The 17,936-nt window shown below is 38.4% G+C and overlaps 3 protein-coding genes across 4 annotated transcripts; all 3 read left to right on the top strand.

Moving 5' to 3' along the window:
* The first annotated feature begins 643 nt into the window (after positions 1 to 643).
* On the top strand, positions 644 to 5,956 carry kctd13 (potassium channel tetramerization domain containing 13). Its single transcript, XM_086154329.1, has 7 exons — positions 644 to 1,018; positions 2,019 to 2,279; positions 2,470 to 2,639; positions 3,193 to 3,282; positions 3,413 to 3,465; positions 3,592 to 3,787; positions 4,553 to 5,956. Exons 2-7 carry the CDS (start codon positions 2,042 to 2,044, stop codon positions 4,799 to 4,801), a joined length of 996 nt encoding a protein of 331 aa, XP_086010455.1. The 5' UTR covers positions 644 to 1,018; positions 2,019 to 2,041; the 3' UTR covers positions 4,802 to 5,956.
* An 881-nt stretch (positions 5,957 to 6,837) lies between these two features.
* On the top strand, positions 6,838 to 13,598 carry hirip3 (HIRA interacting protein 3). The gene is made up of 8 exons (XM_086154499.1): positions 6,838 to 6,921; positions 8,679 to 8,796; positions 8,910 to 9,054; positions 9,546 to 9,824; positions 10,697 to 10,857; positions 11,578 to 11,725; positions 12,380 to 12,478; positions 13,046 to 13,598. The coding sequence occupies exons 2-8, from the start codon at positions 8,713 to 8,715 to the stop codon at positions 13,222 to 13,224; spliced, it is 1,095 nt and encodes a 364-aa protein (XP_086010625.1). The 5' UTR covers positions 6,838 to 6,921; positions 8,679 to 8,712; the 3' UTR covers positions 13,225 to 13,598.
* A 165-nt stretch (positions 13,599 to 13,763) lies between these two features.
* On the top strand, positions 13,764 to 17,295 carry antkmt (adenine nucleotide translocase lysine methyltransferase). 2 transcript variants are annotated; one of them, XM_086154327.1, is made up of 6 exons: positions 13,764 to 13,805; positions 14,338 to 14,501; positions 15,041 to 15,145; positions 15,227 to 15,367; positions 16,509 to 16,559; positions 16,720 to 17,295. In XM_086154327.1, exons 2-6 carry the CDS (start codon positions 14,340 to 14,342, stop codon positions 16,951 to 16,953), a joined length of 693 nt encoding a protein of 230 aa, XP_086010453.1. In that variant the 5' UTR covers positions 13,764 to 13,805; positions 14,338 to 14,339; the 3' UTR covers positions 16,954 to 17,295. The 2 variants fall into 2 exon arrangements, with proteins under 2 accessions (XP_086010453.1, XP_086010452.1); XM_086154326.1 differs by having other exon boundaries at positions 13,777 to 14,054.
* The last annotated feature ends 641 nt before the right edge of the window (positions 17,296 to 17,936 follow it).

The following is a 17,936-nucleotide window of genomic DNA, read 5'->3' as shown; positions in this document are numbered from 1 at the left end:
TGGAATTGGAGCTGCCAGGCAAGAGGTCTGGAGGAAGACCAAAGAGAAGATTTATGGACGTAGTGAGAGAAGACATGAAGGTAGTTGGTGTGAGAGAGGAGGATACGGAGAATTGGGTGAGACGGAGAAAGTGGATTCGCTGTGATGATCCCTGAAGGGGAAAGGCCGAAAGAAGAAGAAGGGCACTTAGGGAGTATAATGAAAACTAAAATAAGACCCTACAAAATTTCCCTTCGCTCTGACTTGGAAATAAAAGTTGTGAGGACTGAGACTGAGATGGTTGGGTCATGGACAGAGGAGGGATGGTGAATATATTGTTAGACGAATGCTGGAATTGGAGCTGCCGGGCAGGAGGTCTTGAGGAAGACCAAAGAGAAGAGTCATGGAAGTAGTGAGAGAGAATATGAAGGTCGTTGGTGTGAGAGAGGAGGATACAGAGAATAGGGTGAGATGAAGAAGGTTGATTCGCTGTGGTGATTCTGAAGGGAAAAAAGCCAAAAGGAGAAGAAGAAGAAAAAGATGTACTCCAGCTGTCCTACAATGTAATCCATGTTTGGCTGTGTGGAGCAACGGCTGCCGTGGCGCCTCCAGTCCACTGGAGGCAGTGATCGGCCGCACGAGCAGCTTTTAAAGCGTAGAAGAAGGAGACGGCGGAGGATGCGCTACTTTCGCTTCCGACTGACCTATTTATCTTTTAACATAAACACCAGTCTGTGTCTTCAACGCTGAACAATGTCATTGGCTCTTCGTACCCGCTCGATTTGCATTTGACGGTTATTTTTATGTGTTCCACCCTAAGGAGAAAATTAATAAAAGGTCTCTTTTAAGGAAAAAAACAACAACCAAATATACTAGCTTATGTTAGCCATTTTGATACAGGTAGGCTAGCTGCTACCAACATGAATTACCAACCATTAGCTGCGTTGTAAATAAATGTGTTTTTTGATTACATTTTGGCTAACCTATTGACCATAAGGCGTTCGATTATTACTTTCATTTCACTTGGATGTTCAGTGAGGTAAGTACACTTTGTAACTACATTATGATAGATTTTAATAGAAATAGTTTTGACTCGTAATTCAGTTATCACCGCAATCATCAGACTTCAGTGACATGAGTGTTTTTCAACTGGAACTTCGAGCTACTTCGTGTTCCGAACATTACTCTATGTCGACAATCTTTGTAGAAAGATGATTTTGTCGTCGGTGTGTGAGTAATAGGGCTGGAATGGTACACTAGATTTACTGGTACGTGTCTTCGCTTTGAAATTGTTACAAAAGAATCACCAATAAACAACTTTTGGTTTTTAGGTTTGATCGGGGATTATTGCTGTGTCTTTTTTCAGCACAAGTGTGCAATCGTGTCAACGTGTCACAGAGCACATTTAAAGCGAACACAAAACGGACTATTTTGACTCTTTTGGCTCAGTTCCGCATCCCTCTTAAGCACAGAACGTTGGGATGTTTCTTTTTTGTGTGAACAGCAGCAAAGCAAATCAAATGACATATTAACGGTTAAACATCGAGTTCATCATATAGTTTGCTGCGTGCTATCGATCACTACAACCCATATTTCATCTTTGTAACTTTGCAAGAGTACATCAGATCCAGAAGAAATTTTGTGTTTAAGATCAGTCTTGTGTCTAGATAACCCACACTGTGAAATCCTGCCAGTTTGTATAGTGCATGGAAATATTTACACACACATACACCTGTGTACATGTATATATTTATATATATGTATATATATATATACATAGGAATGTGTGTTGTTATTGAATGATGTTGTCTTGCAAAACTGAATAAAAGGGACAACCCCTCCGATTTTCCAATCTAAGCAGATAGTGTGATTATATATCAACAATTATATATTGATATTCTAGGTTACTAGAGTATTGTGTATTATCCATGGTTGCCTTCATGGCCCATCCCTAAATCCACTCGGTATAAAAAAAAGCTTTCCTTGTTTTAGTCAGATCACAGCCGGTTAACAGGTCAATACATTGTTTTCTCTTCCAGCCAGCGTGTCACCCTTTAGCCTCATGTCTGCTGAGGCGTCAGCTGGCAGTCATGCCACCAGCTCTGCCCAGTCTGCTGTCTCTCAGCCTGCATCCCAGAGCAGTGATGAACTCAGAAGTCATGGTCTGCTGAGGAGCAAATATGTCAAATTAAATGTTGGTGGCTCGCTGCATTATACAACTGTCCAGACATTAAGCAAGGAGGACAGTCTGCTGAAAAGCATATGCAATGGAGGAACAGAAGTGACCATAGACTCGGAGGGTGAGTGAAGTTGTTATTATTTGATTGAATTGAGGACCATGCCATTGACAACTGAGAATTGAATATCATGCCCTCTGGGAAAAAAAATGTATGTTTGTTTTTTTGGTGTGGTTTTGTTTCATGCTTGTCATGGTATCCCTTCGGCTGGCAGTTCACATCGCTAAGTTACCTTTTCCATTCTCCCCACCAGGATGGGTAGTGCTAGATAGATGTGGTCGACATTTTGGGCTAGTTTTGAACTTCCTGCGAGATGGCTCAGTACCTCTTCCAGAGGACCACAGAGAACTGGATGAGGTTCTTAAGGAGGCCCAGTACTACCGGGTCCAAGGACTTATCCAGCACTGCCTCACTGCTATGCAGGTAAATCAGTAATGAAGCTTTTATGTTTTAACATTTTTAAATGGTACTCTGTAGCAAGCAAATACACCATTATCTATAACTTCTCTACCTTATCTTATCTTTAACCCCCTTGGTAGCAAAGAGGTCGTGTGACTAACATTCTCTGAATTGCCATCCTTGAAGGGATGCATACTGAAAGTAACAACAAATGCTGTTGCATTCAGATGCTGGCCAGGCGGTCTTAAGTGGAGCGCAGCACACATACACATAGGCACACAAATCATCCATCGAGGGCAGCCTAAAATATCGATGGATGGACTAATGCTTTCACTTTGTTGTCTTGACATCCTTTAGTATTTGAAAAGCATCAGGCAGCCAACATTATACCTTTATAGGCTAAGTGACTATTATCCTACATATGACGAAAGTAGCCTTCCGACCGTTGGCTTGATTTGTTTTTTCTCATTCGTTGACAGGCTCTGCATCCGGAGTGATTTTTGTGCAGAGTATTTGTAATTCTCCTTTAATTAAGTTCTTGGTCAAAGTCCTCTGAATGCTGTGTCTCTTTCTTTAGAAACAGAAAGATGTGTTTGAAAGTGTGTGCCGCATCCCCATGATCACCTCAGCCAAAGAAGAACAGAGGATGATTGCAACTTGCAGAAAGGTATATTCCCTTTTGGGGCTGGGATGTAATGAAATACACATGCAATGAACTCTGTGTCAAGAGTAATCCATTTTGTTTGGTAACATACTTATATGATAATAAATCACTACAGTTTTGTTTTTTTTCACAGCCAGTAGTGAAGTTGCAGAACAACCGAGGAAACAACAAATACTCCTACACCAGGTAAAAATGAAGTGTGACTTGTTGTAAATATACATGAAGTGACCGCATGGATTATCACTTTGTTCTACTTTTCAACTTATATGCTCACTTGATTATATCTCATTTGATCAATTTCCTCGTGACAAGCAACTCCGATGACAACCTTTTGAAGAACATCGAGCTGTTCGACAAACTTGTGCTCCGGTTCAACGGCCGCGTCCTTTTCGTCAAAGATGTTCTTGGGGATGAAATCTGCTGCTGGTCTTTTTATGGTGAAGGACGTAAGATTGCAGAAGTTTGCTGCACCTCCATCGTCTATGCCACGGAGAAGAAGCAGACCAAAGTAAGCTTGAGCTGATCGTAACTTGTGCATAGAATTGGTCATGATTACAGAAATGCAATTAGAATACCCCCAGGATTGTCATATGTTCAGGTTGCATATCGACACCGTATTAATTAATGTGACCAGTCAGACATTTATAGAATTTTCCTTGATTTAACATAAACTGAATAAATAAAAAAATGAAAGATGAAGTAAAGTATTACTACAGAAAACATGTTTTTGCCATGACTTAAAAGATTACATGGTCATTTGACATGTCAAATATTGACGAACAGCATGACATGATGAGAAACTGACATGTCCAGAGGGTTTAAAGGTCACCCTCTTTCGTCTACGTGTGTGTGTGTGTGTGTGTGTGTGTGTGTGTGTGTGTGTGTGTGTGTGTGTGTGTGTGTGTGTGTGAGAGTGTGAGAGTGTGAGAGTGTGAGAGTGTGAGAGTGAGTGAGTGAGTGAGTGAGTGAGTGAGTGAGTGAGTGAGTGAGTGAGTGAGTGAGTGAGTGAGTTCAACCACGCGTGCGTGTGTGTCCGTGTCCCTCATTTTAGCGTACCTTTAATTTCATTTAGATAAAACCTGACTGTGGAAACCGTTCAATTACGTTTCCTGGTTACTTAATGTTTGAAGAGTTTAATTCAAAGGCGAAAGATTCAAAAACATCATTTCAAAGCAAAGTTTTGTGTATTTTTTCTTTTTTTGATCTGAAGTTGTACTGACTAAGGTGTGCGTCTGTAATCACCACCAACAAACTTTCATATTTCTGGTCATAGGTTGAGTTTCCTGAGGCCCGAATCTTTGAAGAAACTCTTAATATTCTCATCTATGAGAATAGCAGAGGCTCTGGTCCTGGAGGCGTACACCTTTTAGATTCACGGGGCTCAGGTTCATCGCTGGGAGCAGGCCAGTCAGAGGAAGAAGCTGCTACTGGTGGTGACAGGAGAGTGAGACGGATCCACGTGAGGCGGCACATAATGCATGATGAAAGAGGACATGGCCAGCAAACTGTGTACAAGGATTAATAATGTGAAGACGAAAGGTGCATTTTTCTTTCAAAAACAGAATGAGAGATGTCCTCAGTCATTGCAATAGCTTGTTTTGATTTGTTTTGTTTTTGTTATTGGTTTTATACTAGTTTCATTAAATGTGTTTAGGTGTCACAGCAGAAACGTCATGATTGACTGAGGAGATGAAAAATGCTTCTGTTTACAAAAAAGCAAGTGTGTACATGTTCCAAATAGGAAGTATCTATAATATAGTGACCTGGGCAATGAGACTGGCATGAATAGTACTCCGCAGATGTTTAGCCCTCCAACCCAAAAGGGCCCGAGCCACCCACTGCCGCCCTGCAAGGGAACCTTTGTTCCTGTTCAAGATATGCACTGACATCCTCCTCCGGTGTTTCCCATTTAGAAAAATACTGTCAGGCTTGATCCTTTTTTTTAGTGGTTGTGTTTCATTCTTGTGTTTTAGGCCATGAAAGATCAGTTGCCTTTTCACATTTTGAAACAAGACATTGCTTGAAAGTGGTGAGCCGAGGATTTCAAGTTTAATTTAGTCACGTTAACACTGGATTAAAGTTGAGTAGCCATGTTTTGAGCGAGGTTGTCTACAAAGAGAGATTGTCGAGCAGCTCTGTTTTCTTTGTTTAAATTATTACTTCTCTTGCTTCTGGTTGTTTTTTTTATCAATTAATTTATGGACCTAATTTATTGTTTGGTATTTAACTTTTGTATTGTATGCAATCGCAGTGTTAACCAGTGCTTGAGTGTGTGTACATTTTTGAATGCACTCCACAGCACAATTGTAACTCACTTAAGTAAATTGAGAGAAATTTTCACAATTAATGTTCAAGGAGGAATCGTGACCCATGTAACATTTTTGTGATTATATTGCATTTTATTCTGAGCCATGGTCTTTCACTTCTGCTTTATGTCTTACTCCAACCCATAAACTTCACTCTCCAGGTCTTTAATCATTGAATGCATCTTACCTTCCTTCAAGTGCAGGATTCCCGATTTTCACAGATGTCACTTTGAGTATTGGAAAGAAAAGTTGAATGAGTACAATTTGCATCTCATCTCTTTTTATAAACCCACCTTTTAAATATGCACTAATGCAATTGCCGTCCACCTGTGGTCATGAATGTTCTGAATAAATTACCGAAGAAATCCTGCTTCAGTTGCTGGTCTGCTCTTTTTGCCCTTTTCCTCTAAAGCATAATAAATGAACCTTGTGGATAATCTATAAAAGCACCCATTTTTTCTCATCATTTCACAAAATGCTCATCGCGTCTCCTCTGCATCTTGAATACATTATAAGTACAATTTGTAAGAGAACAACAATCTCTTGAAAAAATTTTAAATTATTTTAAAAACCTGCTTAAAGCTATAAAATGCTATTAAGCCACCGTAATGATTTTATAATTACTATTGTTATAAAATCAGTTGGAAATCACTAAAAGAAAGAGGAAATACAGTATATTAATATATAAGTGTCATGAACAATTTTTCAAGAGGACTTTAAAAATCATGAAGAAACCTTATAGAATATAGCAGAAAAAGACCTGAAAATTAGGAAGATCACCCGAAAGATACCAAGCCATAATTTAAAATGACTTGAGAAATTTGTAAAATGAATCAACAAGAAATTAAAAAAAAAAATCGCCATCAATTGAAATGTGACATTGGCAACACATTTGAATGTAATCACTTATAATGACATTATAAACTGTTAAATAAAATACGGCAAATGGTCGACGAGATGAGAACTGGCGAATGGCGACTTCTTCAGCCGAAGTCAATAGAGAAACAATTTTAAGATAAATATCATTACATTTGATATTTGGACCGACCTACGGTATATCTGTCGGTATACTTATAATATTCAAATGTTTTGCTTGAAAAATGAAGAGTCAGGGGATTCGCTGGTTGTTATTTATTTATGTGTCTATTTATGAATTTAGTTTATCGACATGACAGCTACAGTCTGGACGTTGAAGGGGCGTGGCCTCCAGGGATGGCGTCACATCCGGTGGCCTGCGCGCGCCAAAAACAAAGTGTCCTAGTCCAAGGGAGGAAAAGGAGAAAAACAATATTCCCAATTTCGTTCGTGGACAACTCTGCAATGAACCAGACTTAAGGTACATTTCTAAAAGAGAAAAAATGAAGCACCATGATGCATTGTTGAGCGTAGAGTTTAAATTGTAATGCTAGAATATAAAAGAAGCATTCGTTACACAAAACATTATGTAATAATGTTATATATTTCAATGTCCGAGCGGACGTGGCCAGCGACAACGATTTGCTGGTTAACAAACATTATCTTTATGAGATCAATTATATCAAATAAGCAACGGCGGCTCACGTACTCTTCCGCGTCTGCGCTTTCTCTCATCCTAAAACATGTTCACAGGCAGTGGGAAGTCACAGAAAGTAGTTTCATCTTGATGTTTCGCATCACTTTAGGAGTCTCCCCCTCCAGACAGTCCGTTTTCTACGGAGTTTTGATTTCATCTTTTAGTCACATTCAGTAAAGCGGGATTAATATTCGGAACGAGGTGATACTTTTTGGAAACAGTGTTGGCCGAGGCGGAGGTCGACTACAGGACCCCGACGGTTTCGACTGTCGTCTTCTCTCGGCTTTTCCTTTCAGGTGTCGTCACAGCGAATCAACTTTCTTCATCAAACCTTAATCTCCGCATCTTCCTCTCTCACACCAACTACCTTCATATCCTCTCTCACTACGTCCATAAATCTTCTCTTTGGTCTTCCTCCAGACCTCTTGCCTGGCAGCTCCAACTCCAGCATCTCTACCAATATATTCTCTATCCCTCCTCTGTCCATGACCCAACCATCTCAGTCTGGCTTCTCTGACCTTCTCTCCAAAACATCTAACATGTGCTGTTCCTCTGATAGACTCATCCTCTCCATCCTGGTCACTCCAAAAGAGAACCTCAACATCTTCATCTCTGCAACCTCTAGTTCTGCCTACTGTCTTTTGGTCATTGTAACAGTTTCTAGTCCATCCATCATGGCTGGTCTCACCACTGTCTTGTACACCTTTCTTTTCATTCTGGCTGAAAGTCTTCTATCACATAATTCCCCTGACACTTTTCTCCACCCATTCCAACCTGCTTGGACCGTCTCTTCACCTCTTTTCCACACTCTCCGTTGCTCTGGATTGTGACCACCAAGTAGGATGGATGAGATCGGAGAAGCCAGACTGAGATGGTTGGGTCATGTACAAAGGAGGGACAGTGAATGTATTGATAGACGGATGCTGGAATTGGAGCTGCCAGGCAGGGGGTCTCGAGGAGGACCAAAGAGAAGACTTATGGATGTAGTAAAAGAGGATATGAAGGTAGTTTGTGTGAGAGAGGATACAGAGATTAAGGTTAGATGAAGAAAGTTGATTCGCTGTGACGACCCCTGAAGGGAGAAGCCGAAAGGAGAAGTGGAAGAAGACCAGAACAGTTAGCAATTCATCATAGTTTTGTTTATTCGAACTGTAATCATCAATCTTTGTTACATTTTTTGTGTTGGCTTTTTTTCTTTGTTTGAGGCTACCCTTTACTGTAATTTCAACAGGAATTCTTTCTGTTGCTTAATTAAAAAAAACTTAAATTTTCGAAAGATACATTTTGGGGTCTGAATGGGGAAAAAGAATAGCGGTTAGGAATAGTTATTTCATAAGCACAGTGATTTATATATAAATGCCATATACGCTTACTTTGCATACACTTTTGCTTTTGGCAATCAGTTCTTTTGAATCTTTGTGTGGTTTTTTTTTTTGCCTGTTTTTCTTTCTTTTTTAGGAAAGAAGGAATTCATTATTTCATGTGATTTGCTTTCAATTTAGCCCTCTCACACATACAACTATACATGTATGTTATTTCAGCACACTGAATTTCAGAACTTTAAAAGAGCGATATATGGCTCATGTGGGAAAGGACTCCCTAAACTCATCAACCAGAAGTTTCTTGAAGCAGGTGGCTGAGGAGCTGATGAATTTTCAGGTAATTTTTGATTCTGTGCAGCTCATTTTTGTTTCTTTAAGTGTTTGCACGGTGGGGGAGAACAAGCAGTCACTGCTCTTTTTTAAATTTCAACCTATATCTATCCCTGCTAGGACCATGATAAAAGTGGGCTGGAGACAAAGATCCTTCAAAGCAAAAGAAAAAGAGGGATGAAAAGTGAATCAGAAATAAGCGATAGTGAAAGTGAGGTTGAGTCCAGGCCAAAAAAATCCCGGCATCAGTCAAGCTCCTCATCAGGTAAGTATTATCTCCTGACATTTGCGTTCAGACGCCAATGCTGGGCTTTGATACGATATCAGAATGTTGTTTGACTGTGAAAGGGATTTTCTTTTAAATCTGATAAATTTGTGATTGGAATTACAAAATGATCAACAAATTACCCCAAATCCCCTAAGGGAGTGTATGGAAAATCACCAGAAAAGATGAAGATTAGCAAGAAACTGTCCACAAATAAGTCAACCAGAAAAGACCTTGACATTGGCAAGAAATTAATTAAATCATCAATATGTTGCCTACTTGGTTCAAAAAACTCAAACGACCTCAGAAGAATCAAGAAGAAGTTATACACCCCTGTTAAGTGGCTAAATAAAGCTAAGCCAAAATTTCTAATTATACTGGCAGCAGAGTTAAATATATGATACAGAGCAGGCAGGAGGTTCATCAGCACCCTCTGTATAATTTCCCAGTGATGGTTGTTGTTTTTGTTTTCTAAAAAATGACACTTATAGAATCGGAGGATGAAAAGAACGGCAGAAAAGGCCGTGAGGAGAGTGAAGAGGAGGAGAAAAGTAAAAGTGGATCTGGGGATGAAGAGCAAAGTGCGAAAGGATCCCAGAAAACGGCAAACGGAAACCAGGGGCCATCAATTGAAAGTGAAGACTCGACAGATGATGAAGTGATTAGAAAGACTGACAGTAAAAAGGTCCAGGAAAGGATAAGGCTTGATGGGAGTCAAGGAGAGGATTGTGATCAGAAGAGCCAAGAGTCATCTGACGACAGCGAGAATGGTGACTATTTTAGCTTGATCATGGAACCTAAACAACAAACCTCAACTTTCATATTGTGACTAGCCTAATATCCTTCAACGTATATTTTCTTTAGTCAGATACCTCAGCTTCGCAGCCCTTATCAAGACAGGGTGAAAGCATTTGGCTGCCACAACAAATGTTGCAAAAACAGACTTTATTGCCAGCGAAGACCCTTGGCCTTCAAATATGACAAAAATATCTTAACGGTAAAACAAAACCCAACAATTATACAACATATAGGTATAAAAGCAATTTTTCTTTTGAGTTGCAGATGGATATATAATATTTGACCAAGATGATTTTTGGATAAAGTATGCACCAGAAAGAGTTTGAATGAAAATCCAAACCAGCAGTTTGACTTTGTCTTTAACCTTGTATACGTACCTGTATGAGGATTTTTTTAAATGGTGACATTGGAAGTCCAGAAATGTTTTTAAGTTCCAGATACACATTAGATGTTATTCAAACCAAAAAGGTGGTGCTTGTGTTTTCACATTTAGCACATTTCCAAAGAAGGAAATATTTCCTTCGAATAAAACCATTTCAAGATATCTGCAGTATTTTTTTTTTCCAAGGATTTCTTCCAGTAAATTTGGTATATCACCAGACCATACACAAGATAGCGCCCAGTTCAACATAATACTATTGAAAATACAATTGCAGTATTTGGATTTTACACTCTCCCAATAAATGTATTCATTTGTGTCAAATGTTGACAAGTTACAGCTCAGTTTCTAACTTTCAGTGTTGATGAGGCAAGTTCCAAGAAATATCTCTTTTATATCGACATTTAACCCCTGTATATTGCTCTTTTTTTACATCATGAATCCCTTTTTTCTCTTGATATGCAGAAAAAAAGGATGGAAAGACGAAAGACTCTGACTCTGAATCATCATCCCTTCCTTCTTTGGATGATGAAAAGGACAACAAGAAGGAAAAAGCTGTGAACGCTGGAACTAAAAAGAAGAAAATTGGGAATAAAGAGGAAGACAAAGGTGCACAAAATAAAAAGGTAATATTAATAATAAAAACAGGAAACCTCAACAAATGTTGGCTACAATTAAATGAAATACATTATATAGGAGCATAATGCTTGCTATTACATGTTTTCTAGTTTCTAATTGAATTTGAGACATTTTAGTTTGTTTGTTGTCTTTTTTTTTTTTTTTTTTTTTTTTTTTTACTAAAGCATCCGTTTTTTGCCAGCTACGTGAAATAGTAATTCATTATTTACTTTATTCATATGATATTATGATGGTGATACTAATAACTGCTATTCAAATAGGTACCAAATTCCATGCTTTTTGCTGTAAAATTCCAAAGCTCATAAATGTCAAGATCTGATGGGACCTTTTCCTTCTTTCCTTTCATAAGTCATGACAAATACTTTTTTTTTAGGTTGCTAGTTTGCAAGGAAAAATTTATGCAAGAAAAAGAACACCTTTACACTACTGCTGCGAATGATTCACAACACAGCAAATGAAAGCAAGCTGCTACATTCATACACTTGATACTGTTGAGTTAGTAACTTTTAAAATACTGTTTTTCTTCGACCTGTTGGTGAGGGATCAAGATGTTCCTTATTTGCATATCTGAGGTGTGTATACTGTAAATGAGGAGGAAGGATTAAAATTTTTGAATGAACTCAATCAAGACATATCCGCCAATCGTGGGGAACCTCGGATTAACTGCATCTTGTAAAAACAGCCCAACTACTTACTTTGTTCCTCAGGATGCCAACAAATCAGTCGTAAGGCTCAAGCGCTACATTTCCCTGTGCGGTGTGAAAAAGAACTACAAGAAGCTCTTTGAAGACTGTCGATCTGTTCGTGCCATGGTGGCCATACTCAAGAAGGAGCTAGAGGACCTCGGTGTCAAAGGTCAGTGAAATTGAGTTTTATAAGATACCATTTGAATTTGAATACCATTTGAGTATTCAATCAATTTTGATCATCGCTTTTCCTAAAATTATCTACAAATTGGTTCTAAAAAAAATGTGTTTTCAAATGGTATTAAAGCTTGATTTTTGTTTTAATTGTAGATACCTAAATAACAATCCGGTGACACAGTGTCATTTTATGTGTTTTTCATTTATATAGAAATGCTCTTTACTTTAATTCAACACTGGACTGCTGTAACTGGGCTTTTTTTTATCATCAATGGAGCAGTTTATTAATTTCTTCAATAATTGTGCTCTAAAGTTCCCGATATTATCAACTTCAGCATTAAAAATGTAATGGTGCCTGATGAAAATCGCATTATTTTATCACTCATCAGCAAGACATTTTGTGAATAAGTCTTTGATATTCTTTGCTTATTGGTAGAAAAATAAACCAGGGTTTATTAAAAACTTTATGTATTGGCTCATCGGTTATTGGCAAAGGGTTCGGTCGGTGTGCATCAATGATTGTGATGGAAAATGTGAGTGCTGCTGACACGGTGTTGAGCTGTCAGTCATTAAATATTTCTAAAGTATAACCACTTGATGGGTTGAAATTTAAAATGAATTACACTGAAAAGATTCTCCTGTGCAGGTCAGCCATCAATAGAGAAATGCAAAAAAGTCCGTATGAAGAGAGAGGAAGCCCAGGAACTAGCTGAACTTGATGTCAACAACATTATTCCTACACAAGGTAAGTATGTCTGCTTTGGGCTCAGTAAACTCAGTTGTTCATTTTCATCGTGCTTTTTCATTTGGACGCACAACTTTATTGCTGTTTGCATCTTTGGAAGAGCCCTGTTTATGAGTCAGCAGTTTGAAAGTGAGCAAGCATCACATATAAATACTGTTAGCAGTGAGTGGGAAACAGTGTTTTAGTCTTGTATTTAGCCTGGAAAAGGGGAAAAAAAAACTGAAGGAAATAAAGATTGACTAAAAATGTTTTTTAAAACTAGTTTTGATATACTGCTAATCAAATGACCTGAAACATTATTAAATTACCTACATCATTGTAGGTTACAACTTTGTGCAGGATTTTGTTTTCTGCTTGAATTTATTTAGTGTATATGTATATTAAACACACACACACGTGTGTGTGTGTGTGTGTGTGTGTGTGTGTGTGTGTGTGTGTAAATAAATATATATATATATATACACAGTAACTGTATGGCTTTCCCTCTTGTCTCCAGTATTTTATCTTTGTATTACTTGATCAAAATAGTACATTTAAGGCAAACCACTGTCTTGGTTCTTCCCTCAGGTCGACCGAAACGTAGAAGTACCTGGCAAAAATCACATGAACCTCCACCCTCTGCATATCAGCGCTCTTTGGACTCTAACTCTGATAGTGATCGAGAAAATAAGTCACAGAAAAGGCGGAGACCTTCAGACTGGGTTAATCTGAAAGGAATCATCAGTGACGACGCTGACAGTGACTGACTGAGTTTGCATGTCATAATTTAATCTCCCTCTGTTTCGTCTTTTTTCGAGCTGACTGTTGTCAAATATAACCTTTTTCCAACTTTTAAAGACGTTTGTCAATTTGAATGTAAAACGCAAATATGTATTTGTTGTAATTTGCCATTGACACTCTTGCTTATGTTTCTAATAAAAATAATTTGCCATTACAGAATATTTTGCTCTAAAAACAATAAAGAAGTTTGCTGGTTTCCCATGTATGTTTAATAGCACAAACATACACAACTTCTGTTAGGGATGGCAGCGCCCATCTACTTACAATGTAACCCACTGCTCTGGAGAAGGAGCTATTTCACTTTTAGAATTGCGTTCATTATGTCCAAGTTTGTTGCACTTAAAATGATTTCCTACTATAGTGTGGGGTTATTCGTTTTTCACAATATAGTTGAGATCGATCCCTTGGTAGCTCGTTACTTCTCGGTATTGCAGTCGTTTCACACGGTGCCTCCCCGGAACTAATGTCCAGTTCAGTGGCGGGGGAGTGTTTTTGCAGACGGACCGACTGGTACTACTGAGTAATGTGTCCGCCCGCTTTCCTGCAGGTCATTTAAATGTTATTTAGCCACTTCCAATTCCATCTCATTTTATGGGACGTATTGTAACATTAAATTCCATGTCTATGTGTGAATCTTAAAATTGTAAGACAATAGTAGGATCGTTAATGTGACCCTTTGAACAACATCAGCTCTCATAGTGCTATAACGAGGTTTCATTTGAAATACATTTTAAGGGGTTTCTTCAATAGTTTCAATGATCTACACCTTGGGTCATCTTTACCTATGATTGCTGAGGTACGATCCGTAAAACCGTATCTTTTTCTTCCAAAGCTGTCATTTTTTCCGCAATGTGTGCTATTACGTAGTAACTTGTACCAGTTCGTCATCCTCACTAATCGGTGCATTACTGGAAACTCGTCTCAGTTTACTGCAAAGGTGAAAGTGGGTCTGAGACCACAACTTTTGAAAATGGCTGGTTCGCACAAGATACTTTATCCAAATTGCGTCACTTTTTTTTCATTGATCACCTCACCAAAGCTCAGTGTTGTGTCTCTATCCATGCCACTGGTCCCCGTAGCAATGGATGAGAATACACCTGCCGAGCTCTTCGAGGAGCTGAAGAGCCGGGACCTCGGAGGATGGGACATCGCCCAGATTGCTGCGGGCACCGGGCTCGCTGTGTACGCCATGTGGGCGGGAATCCTCCAGCCAGGCTTCCGAAAAGTCCCCTTGAAGCTGCAGGTACCATGTCAAGTCAGGGCCATCAAACTCTGTGTCTCAGCGTCAGATTGGCCTGTTGTTTTGGACACACAACTTTGTGCATCTCCCGTGTCATGTGATGGAATTTAAGGGCCACAGAAACAAAAAGAAAGGAGAGCAAAAAGCAATCGTATGATAATACAGTCTAATAATAAAGCAAAAACGTACATTATGATATTAATTAAGTGCTTACAACGTATGTCGAAACGTAAATGACTGGTAAAACAGTGCTATACTACATGAACAAACTCCAATATTTGAAAAAAAGCTGTGCTATGATGATATAGGTCTAATAAGGTCAAAGTACTATCAAAAGTAAAGTAGAATAATCTCTGCTGGTTGAAACATCTGGTTTAACATGTGGAATGTTGAGCCTCTTGTTTTATTTATATATATATCAGCATCATACACACAAAACTTAAACACAGGCCTTAAGGGTGACACGTGTGGTCTTTGAATTACTACTTTTGTAATACGACAGTTAGAACAATTACTTTGTTCTGAGTCACTGTAAATTGCAGGTTCCATACATCCCTGCGAGCCGAGCGCAAGTACAGAATGTAATGACATTGCTAAGAGGTCGGAAGGGAAGTCTGGTGGATTTGGGATCTGGTGATGGCCGCATTGTAAGCATAAAAGCAAGATGTTGACTTTTTTTTATACATGTTGGCAACAGGTATTCATTGTGTTTATTTTGAACCCTTGAGGTTTTAGAAGCCTGTCAGCAAGGCCTCGCTCCTGCTGTTGGCTATGAACTCAACCCCTGGCTCATTCGCCTGGCCAGATTTCAAGCATGGAGATCAGGCCATCACGGGAAAGTGTCTTACCTACGAGAGGATCTCTGGAAGGTTTGGCATTTGTGTTGTCAGTGACATAACAATTACATTTGTTAATGGTTTCTATACTTGTGTCTCAACAACCAAGTTGTCAGTCAGGAGCTTTGGAAAGAACCGTTGTCCACTTAAAAACAGTATCATATTGGAACAATAAAGTATACAGTTACACTGCCGTACTACTAGATGACAAAGATGATGGAAGTCCTACTAACTGGATCAAATGACTAGATTAAATGACACACGACATTTTAATGTTAAGGTATAGTTAAGAGTGTCCTCCCCAAATTGTCAGACCGTAGACTCCATCAATGTCTCTTGAGAAGTTCAACATCTTGTCACTCTAAGGCCCTGCAGCTTTATCTTATTTGTCACCTTGTTGTTTGAACAGTGCAGACTCATCCATTGAGACACTCTGTCCCTCAGATTAACAGAAAACACTTTAAAGTATTGAGTTTTATTTGAAGAGACTGTCCTTTCCACATGAACAGCTCTAAAAGTGCTTTACAATTATAATATTTCCAGTTAGATCTCCTAAGATTGTGGCTTTTTGGGTTATCTTTGTAGATTTCTAAGTTTGTTTTTTTGTTGTTAATTTAACTCTCTACAATTTATCACTTTTTGCATACATATATATATATATATATATAGTTGACATAAATGTTTGTCACTTTTAATTTCTTTAGACATTTAATGGTAATTTTTTTTGTCTGTTTTCAATTATTTTCAGGTATTTTTCCAATTTACACATTGTTGCCAGCCCACCCTGCCAGTTAGACACTTTAGAGGATTTAGTTTCATTGTCACCACCTATTATTTAAGTCAGAACATTCCTCTGGCCTGAATTGATTGCCTTTATACCAGTAATTGCTTTAACATTTAAAAAATAGCAGCCATCTCAAACCCTGAAAAGCCATATATATATATATATATATATATATATATATATATATATATATATATATATATATATGGCTTATATATATATATATATATATATATATATATATAAAACCAACGGAACTATGATGAAGCAGGGAGGGTACTTTATATTTTCAGGGGAAAAGATACAATAAAAGCATTTGTTTTTATGTAGTTGTTTAAATGTATATAAAGCTGAATTCCTCCTTAGTGTTTTGTTTGTATCTCATCGCAGGTTGACTTGTCAAAATGCAAGAATGTCACCATTTTTTTAGCCCCCAGTGTGGTGAGTAAAACAACAAACTGAAATCCATTTCTAAATGGCCGTACTCTGTAGTCTTTGAAAAAAAAAAGATCACAAGATCGCTCTTGTGCTTTATGGCACTACTTTGGTTAGTTTTATAACTCATTTGCTGTCATTTCATTCATTCTGCCTGTTTTCGTAGCTCTCTTTATTACAGGAGAAGTTACTGGCTGAGCTTCCAGATGATGCCCTGGTAGTTGCGGGACGTTTTCCCCTACCTGACTGGACACCCTGCAGCACTGAAGGTCATGGAGTGGACAGAGCCTGGGCTTATAGCTTGCGGGTACAAAGACAAAACAACATTAAAAAAGATACGTGCACAGCCGTGAAAGGGGAACTCTGCAAAGAAGAAGTCAAGGAAACAGAATCTACTTAACTACAGTGATACTCGTAGTTTTCGATATCTAAGAAAGGCAGCATTGAATTCGACATCCTTTACGCGGAAGGAGTTATCAAAAGACTGAATGTATTATTTCAGACATGGACAAGGTATGACTGACAGGGCAAAGGAACTGCTGCCCCAACACCCGATTATCTTATTTATCTTATCTTACCCCAGACAAGCGTCAGGAAATGGATAAATAGAATCCTCTTTTAACCCTGAATGTTCACATGAAGACTAACCTCTGAGGTCCCCATGACTTGTATTTCTCCCAATGTCTAACTTTTTACGCCAACAATCGACACTTTTTTGATAACATAAAGTAATCTGCTTTCATGCCGTCTTAAATGTCACTCACTTTATTGTATGGCAGAAATCTAGGAATTTTATAGCACATTTCTAACATTAAAAAGCAGGAGAATGGCCGATCTAAATCGCTGTTTGAAAAATTGAGATTTAATCCCATGAATGTCTGTAATTCCAAGCACATTAGACACCCGTTAGATTTCAGAGGTGTCACAAGCTCATAGCATATTGGTGAAAAATAACGAAAGACGTTGTTTTCCCAACTTGTAGTGTTCAAAGCTAAACATCAAATCAGACCTAGGCCTCAGGCAGGTGATACACATATTATAACATTACCGTTGGATCAAGTCAATATGTGAGGATTGAGAGTCATTTTAAAAAGTATATTCATGATGTATCGTCAAATAAAATTAGATGGGAAAAAAAAGCATCAGACCTTTGACTAATAAATGAACCGAACAATATTTAGCTCGGCCGTTTTTGTGTATTTTGTTACTACTTGGTCTCTACCGAATGGATGTAAAACTGGATGAGCACGTCTACGAACGAACAGGGTACCGATGTCAAGATTTTCTTGACACTGTTTTCTCCGTGCGCTATTCTTTGGCCTTTTTCTTCTTATTCTTTCTTTTTTTGAAGCTCCAGTAGTTTGAAAGGACTAGCCGGAGGTT

Source organism: Fistularia commersonii, chromosome 10, assembly GCF_037954325.1.
Source record: "Fistularia commersonii isolate RoL2024-O1a breed Wild chromosome 10, RoL_Fcom_v1.0, whole genome shotgun sequence".
Taxonomy (NCBI): domain Eukaryota; kingdom Metazoa; phylum Chordata; class Actinopteri; order Syngnathiformes; family Fistulariidae; genus Fistularia; species Fistularia commersonii.
This window is presented reverse-complemented; position numbering and strand designations above follow the sequence as displayed.

Excerpts from the sequence above, each read along its gene's own strand:
- kctd13 (XM_086154329.1), top strand. The coding sequence starts at position 2,042 with ATGTCTGCTGAGGCGTCAGCTGGCAGTCATGCCACCAGCTCTGCCCAG. Across the intron at positions 2,280-2,469 it reads AGTGACCATAGACTCGGAGG|GATGGGTAGTGCTAGATAGA; the intron begins GTGAGTGAAGTT and ends TCTCCCCACCAG. Across the intron at positions 3,283-3,412 it reads TGATTGCAACTTGCAGAAAG|CCAGTAGTGAAGTTGCAGAA; the intron begins GTATATTCCCTT and ends TTTTTTTCACAG.
- hirip3 (XM_086154499.1), top strand. The coding sequence starts at position 8,713 with ATGGCTCATGTGGGAAAGGACTCCCTAAACTCATCAACCAGAAGTTTC. Across the intron at positions 9,825-10,696 it reads ATCTGACGACAGCGAGAATG|AAAAAAAGGATGGAAAGACG; the intron begins GTGACTATTTTA and ends CTTGATATGCAG. Across the intron at positions 12,479-13,045 it reads CAACATTATTCCTACACAAG|GTCGACCGAAACGTAGAAGT; the intron begins GTAAGTATGTCT and ends TTCTTCCCTCAG.
- antkmt (XM_086154327.1), top strand. The coding sequence starts at position 14,340 with ATGGATGAGAATACACCTGCCGAGCTCTTCGAGGAGCTGAAGAGCCGG. Across the intron at positions 15,146-15,226 it reads GATCTGGTGATGGCCGCATT|GTTTTAGAAGCCTGTCAGCA; the intron begins GTAAGCATAAAA and ends TGAACCCTTGAG. Across the intron at positions 16,560-16,719 it reads TTTTTTTAGCCCCCAGTGTG|CTCTCTTTATTACAGGAGAA; the intron begins GTGAGTAAAACA and ends CTGTTTTCGTAG.